Source organism: Citrus sinensis, chromosome 8, assembly GCF_022201045.2.
Source record: "Citrus sinensis cultivar Valencia sweet orange chromosome 8, DVS_A1.0, whole genome shotgun sequence".
Lineage (NCBI taxonomy): Eukaryota > Viridiplantae > Streptophyta > Magnoliopsida > Sapindales > Rutaceae > Citrus > Citrus sinensis.
The window spans coordinates 28,349,736-28,355,735 of record NC_068563.1 but is presented as its reverse complement, the minus strand read 5'-3'; the positions used below and the strand labels follow the sequence as shown (position 1 = coordinate 28,355,735).

The 6,000-nt window shown below is 34.3% G+C and overlaps 1 protein-coding gene across 1 annotated transcript; it reads right to left on the bottom strand.

Moving 5' to 3' along the window:
• Positions 1–1,445: 1,445 nt before the first annotated feature.
• LOC102614102 (chitinase 2-like) lies at positions 1,446–2,638 on the bottom strand. Its single transcript, XM_006488164.3, has one exon. The coding sequence runs from the start codon at positions 2,528–2,530 to the stop codon at positions 1,595–1,597; it is 936 nt and encodes a 311-aa protein (XP_006488227.1). The 5' UTR covers positions 2,531–2,638; the 3' UTR covers positions 1,446–1,594.
• Positions 2,639–6,000: the final 3,362 nt, after the last annotated feature.

The window sequence follows — 6,000 nt, the reverse complement described above, 5'->3', positions numbered from 1 at the left end:
CACAACATGACCGACGATATAAATTAAAACTATAAATTGAACTAGAACAATAAAATGCACGCCCAACATTTTATAGAAATAAACCAAATATGAGTACTTTAACCCTAATGCGATCGAGATTCCATGCAACTTTGATTTGTTTTTTCCTCCTGAAAGCTCATCCTTATTATGAATAAAAGGCATAACACTGGTTAGGGTAGCCATAATTTGAGGTAAATTTCTTCCCATACCTTCTTCTCTTCATTTGAGCGATAAAAACTCGTATCATCAACTTTGACGATGATCGTATTTTTAAACTTCTCAAAGTCTCTACTTGAGTCATAAACAAAATATAGTTTTTCATCCCTGTAACCGTGTGACACATGGTCATATGTTCCCACGCACAGCGTTTCCGTGCTATTTGTATTGGGCAACTTGAAGGAAGTTTCATTTCCAGTTGCAATGCATGTGGCGATTGGAGTCTTCAAATCTTCGATGCATTTAATACAACCTAGCCTACCCGACTCGTTTTGGTTGCTCAGAACCAATGTGTTTGCTGTAGCTGATGAAATTAGTCGCAAAAGCACAACGGTGAGGGCTGCAATAAGGATCTTCATGGCTGCTGCTGATAGCTAAATTCTGAATCGATGTGTGAAGCTCCCTATGCACCCACATGGGCATGGCAGCAGCTTATATATGCTTTCGGTTATAATTAATTAATTGATCTTATATAGAATTAAATGAATATGAAGTTTTTAGTAGTTACCTATGGTCATCAGTTATTTAATTCTTAAAGGGCGTTTTTAAAGCGAAAATATTTATGATTGTTGTTTAACATAACTTAAATGCGTTATAATAATCAGTATAAATGCTTAAGTTGGGTTGCTTGAGGTTTAATTATTTATATGATACTTTAATTTACTTTCTTTAATAGTGCTTATCTATCATTCAAGGAGGACAAAGCTAGAACTGGAAATTTAGGGGTCGAAATACTAAAATGGTATATTTAGGGGGCTAATTAAAGTCTAAAACAAGGCTAGAAGTGTGGGGTACATAACCATGCAATTTTCAAAGTTTGTAGGGGTTATATTGTAAATAAACTCTATCTTATGTGTTTAGATATTAATATATATTGTATGAAATAATTGTATTTGAGTATTACTTTGATCTTTATACTGCTTTGATCTTTATACACTCGTGCATGTCCGTATTCTATTTGTTTTGTCCCTTTTTTTAATAAATATTCATTATAATTTTTTTTTTTTGAAGGGGCTTGGATCCACTGTTAAGAATTTTATGACGCTTTCAATTACATCATTTGTTGTTAAAATTTATTCATCATTCATATTTCTGTATTTATTTGAGTGAGAGAGAGTCCATTTTAGAAGAAAAATTTGGCCTAGTCCAGTTAAGAGGGATAAAGGGTGTAAAAGCAATTGAAAAAATAAAAACAAGAAAAGAGGAAAAAAAATAAAACCGTCTACTTATTTTATAAACATTAGAAAATAAAGAAAGTACGTTGAAACACACCCCTAATGTCCAATACATATATGGAAGTACACACTACACAGAGCTCAAACACAGGTCCAATATATATATGTATAAGAAGATGATACTAGTGAGCAGCAGCCAAAAGTGCTTGTGATTGCTTCTCATAGCGGAAGCCATTTTTCTTTGAATCATCAGCAGACCAAACAAAAATACCGTGGAGTTGTTTCTGGCTCTTGAGCCTGCTGCAAGCAGTGAAGAATCCATCACCTGGAGCCAGACCGCCACTCCCGTCACTAATAAAGCTCACCAAGACCTTTCCGCCTTTGTAATTGGAGCTCTGAGTCTTGAAGTAATCCATGAACTGAGACACACTGGTTCCTTGAGCATACGCGTAAAATTGAAAGTTGACATAATCAATAAGGCCACCGTAGCTTTTCCACAAGGCCAAGTAATGGCTCTGAACTTGGTCATCATCGTATGGTGCGATTGAAGCAAAAGAGATGGCACCATTTTTCTTGAGAGTTTTAATTAGGCGCCCTATGCATTCAGCAAATGTATTAGGATCGGCTTGGAAATGTTCATAGTCAATGTCAATTCCATCCAAGTTGTATTCTTTGATGATACTTGTGAGTGAAGCAACCGCGTTAGACACCCAAGTGTCTACTGATGAAGGGTTGAAGTAAACCTTGCCACTGGACACACTATCCCCTCCGAGGCTCAACGCAACTTTGACATTGGAGTGGCGATTCTTGATGGCGGAAACTTGCGAGGGGCTGAGGTTACCGGTGTCCCAGAAGACGTTGAATTTTCCATTGGTGGGGGAGGGAGAGCTTGACGTGTCATAATCAATGGCAAATGAGAGAATGTAGTGGAACTCAACATTTGAGTTGATGGGCACGTCAGTGAATTTGACGTTATTAAACTCAGCTCCAATGTACTCTCTGAAGAGGTTGGAGCTTTCAGGAGCCGCTTTTGCTGATGACACATTACAGGGGAAAAGAACAGCTTGAAGAATGACAAGGGAAATGAAAAGCTTGGAGACGATTTGATTCATTGCCATTGGTTATGATTCGAGAGTAGATTCGTGCTGTAGCCTATGAGTGAAATGATTGTGTAACTTGATGTTATTATATAGTCCTAAATTTTCAGATGAGGACCAACCATTTAGGGGCTAAAAAGTAAAAACTGACATGTAAAGTTTGTGTGCCGTTTTGGTCAGGGAAAGTTAACTTATTGGAAAATAACTTATTATGTGCTTTTGATCAATCAACTGTCCATATTGGAGAAAATATAAAGAAAAAAAAAATCTACTTGCTTGTGTGGTGGAAATTAAAAACGTATTGATCTTGTTTTGCATGTTTTGTCTATTATTATTTGTTGCCAACTGTTGAACACATAATGAATCATTTTAATTTCTTATGTTGAATACTAACTTGGCCGGTTGCTGTGCCTCTCAGTTCAAATGCAATTCTCCAAAAGAGACAAAACAAAGGTACAAAATTCATCTGACCAGTGTGGTGTCTTAATTAATTTGGGAAACATTCACATGTGAGAAGACTCCTAGAATCTTTTGATTCTTAATGTTCCAAGCAGCAAGCTGCCCAGTTAGGTTTATTCATCTGCTGGCAACCTTATCAGCATGATTTCAGCATAAATATTTATATACCCAAAAAAAAGGGAAAAAAAGAAGGAATAAGATCAAATCCTGATCTGAGTATTACTGAATTTTTAAGAATCTTTTACTATGTGTCTTTTAGTGGTAGTGTATGGATAAGATTTAGCTTCTTTTACTTTTTTATTTATTAACAACCAATCAGTAATTGAGTTTTTTGCTCAGAACATAATCATATCAGGAGAGAATCCTGATAAAAAAAAAAAAGCATTATTTGGTACCACGCCCCCACACTCTTTGTTGGAAATCCCTAATTTTCTGTTTTTTTTATTAACGACACTCTAATTTTTACCATAAGATACATAATATATTATAAGTTGAGAGTCAATAACAAAAACTTGAGGGGCTTAACAATTTAAATTATAAAAAAAAAAAAAAAACTCTTTGTTGGAAACCTCTTAACTTTCTCTGTTGCACCTCCAAGTCTTTCACTAGCAATACTCTAAGTTTTACATATATCATAAATTGGGAGTTAGTAACAAAGTTACAGAAAATTGAGAGAGTCAGTAATTAAAAAAAAATAAAAATAAAAACTTGAGATTTTTTTAAATAAAGAACCGGTTTTTTTTATTAATATTATTATTAAAGGTGGGGTGTCGGCAAAGTTCAAATTAATTTTTTAACATCCTTCCTCCTCCACTATTCATATCCAAATGACCAATAAAATAAATACGGCTTGAAACACAATCAATCGGTCAATGTTGTCATGTGGTCATTCCAGCATAAATGAAGTTGAAAAGATGAGATGACGTGCAAATTACATACGAATAACCCGACATATGGGCCTGCTCTACGATAGAAGAAATCATATGGACCGACATTGAAACTTATTTTTCTTGAATTGAAACTTGTGGACATGTAATGTAAATGGGGCCTTTCTTTTACGAATGGGCCATAAAGTTTTTTTTTTTTGTTTTTGTTCTGGAAGTAGAGACGCAGTTCATAGAATCACATTTGTTGCCGGGAACCAGAAATGAAAATTAGATTTAGGACCCGTATCTGTCTAGTGAAAGTCGATAGAGATGTGGTAAAAAATAATTGTAAAGAATTTTATTTTTCAAATGTTTAGCCAATCAATTTTTTTTTTTCTTTCTATACAAATTTTAGTCAGTTTTTATGTTTCTTTTCTTTTTGTTGGAAATTCGTGCTTTTATTAAATATACAACAAAAAACACTGAAAAGAAGCAAATGCACGTTTTAACGTCTAGAAACTGGTAACTGAACAGGGATTAAAGAATTTATTAATTTAGAAAAACAATTGAAATTTTTTTAATGTTATAAGCAAATGTGCGCATTTGTAAGTTTTGTGCATAGATTTATGATACACAAAAAAGAAGAAAAAATAAATCTAAACAATATCAGTTTTTACTACAGTTATTAAAAATTATGAAGTATATAACTTCAAAAACTTAGTAAATATGGTTTGCACATTTATTAATAAAAACTTCTCATTTGTTTAATTAAATTGCACGTCTGTTAATAAACGCGCACATTATTTTTAAATCATAAATTTTTTTTTAATTATCTGTAAATGGATGAAGAAAAAAAGAAGAAGCCCAACTGCTGGAAATCAGAACCAAACGGGCCCTTATTCCCACTTGCAGTGACGCTGAGGCTACAGCGAGCAGAAGCAGCTTAAGTTGAAGACTCATCTACCATTCAACAAACAAAAACAAGCAAATGATTCTCTTTGTTGCTTACAAACAAACTGCTACCTTTTCCACCCACATGTTATCTTTATTTTCCAGAAAAGCAGGCCTGAATCTTCAACACCAAATGACTTCTTCTCAATACATAATTGCATATGCACAATGAACAAAACACACTGTGAATTAATTCATTCGTTTGTCCAAAACTTGGTCTCGTGATTAATTGAGAACGTCTTAATTAATCAGTTACTTTTCGTAATATACTTTCTCATCTACTGGATTCTTGTTAGGTGCACACATCCATCACTCATGCAAGAACAAATATATACACGTAAAAGACTAGACACCACCATTTACCCAATATTTTTCCTGCACCAATATTCAAGGCAATTAATTATTTCATGTTTGCTTGTCAAGCAATTCTATCTTCATCACCCAAGACAAAGCGAGATTCCTCATTCGAGCTGATGTGAGACCACTTAACCGAGTAACATGGGCTATCATGATAGCCTGATGTGCTGTACAAAAAGCTTTAAGCTGTGAAGATGATTTTTTTCCTCAAAGCATGCATGGGGCCATTGTACTTTTCCTTTGCAAGCAATTACATGCTTATAACGCCCATTTTCTTTTCTTTTTTTTCTTTTATTTTTCTCGTTTTTACTGAGTTCTCTGTTGGGTTGATTATTAATTTGCTTCTTTTTCTTGTTTCGTTTCTTCTTTATTAGAGAGCATATAAAACTTTGCAGTCGTGCTTATACCCAGATGACTGCTCCCTCGCAATCATGCGTATTAATTATTCACGTCCTCAAATAATAATTCAAAGGCAAAAATTTGAGGTCTTCAACATGGAATATTGCAGTAAACTCTAATTGGGGTGATAAATCACTCTCTTAACTCTTTCTCACACGTTTGAAAAATCGTTTGATGATGAGTTTCCATGTACAAGATTTTTCTGATAAATTAATTGTTGAAAATAAAATTCGGCCTGTTTCAGAGATATCGGACATAGACCATAACAAAATTGAGTTTTGAGATCTCAAATCTGATTGTAAACTTGGATTGCGCCAGACCAACTAACAGCTAGCTAGCAGCCTAGCAAAAAAATCGTCAAAGATTAATAAAGAAAGTGAAGAAATAAAGCGCCAACAGGAGCATATACATAGAGTGTGTTCCAAGTAATAGTTCCACTGTGCGCACTGAACCATGTGT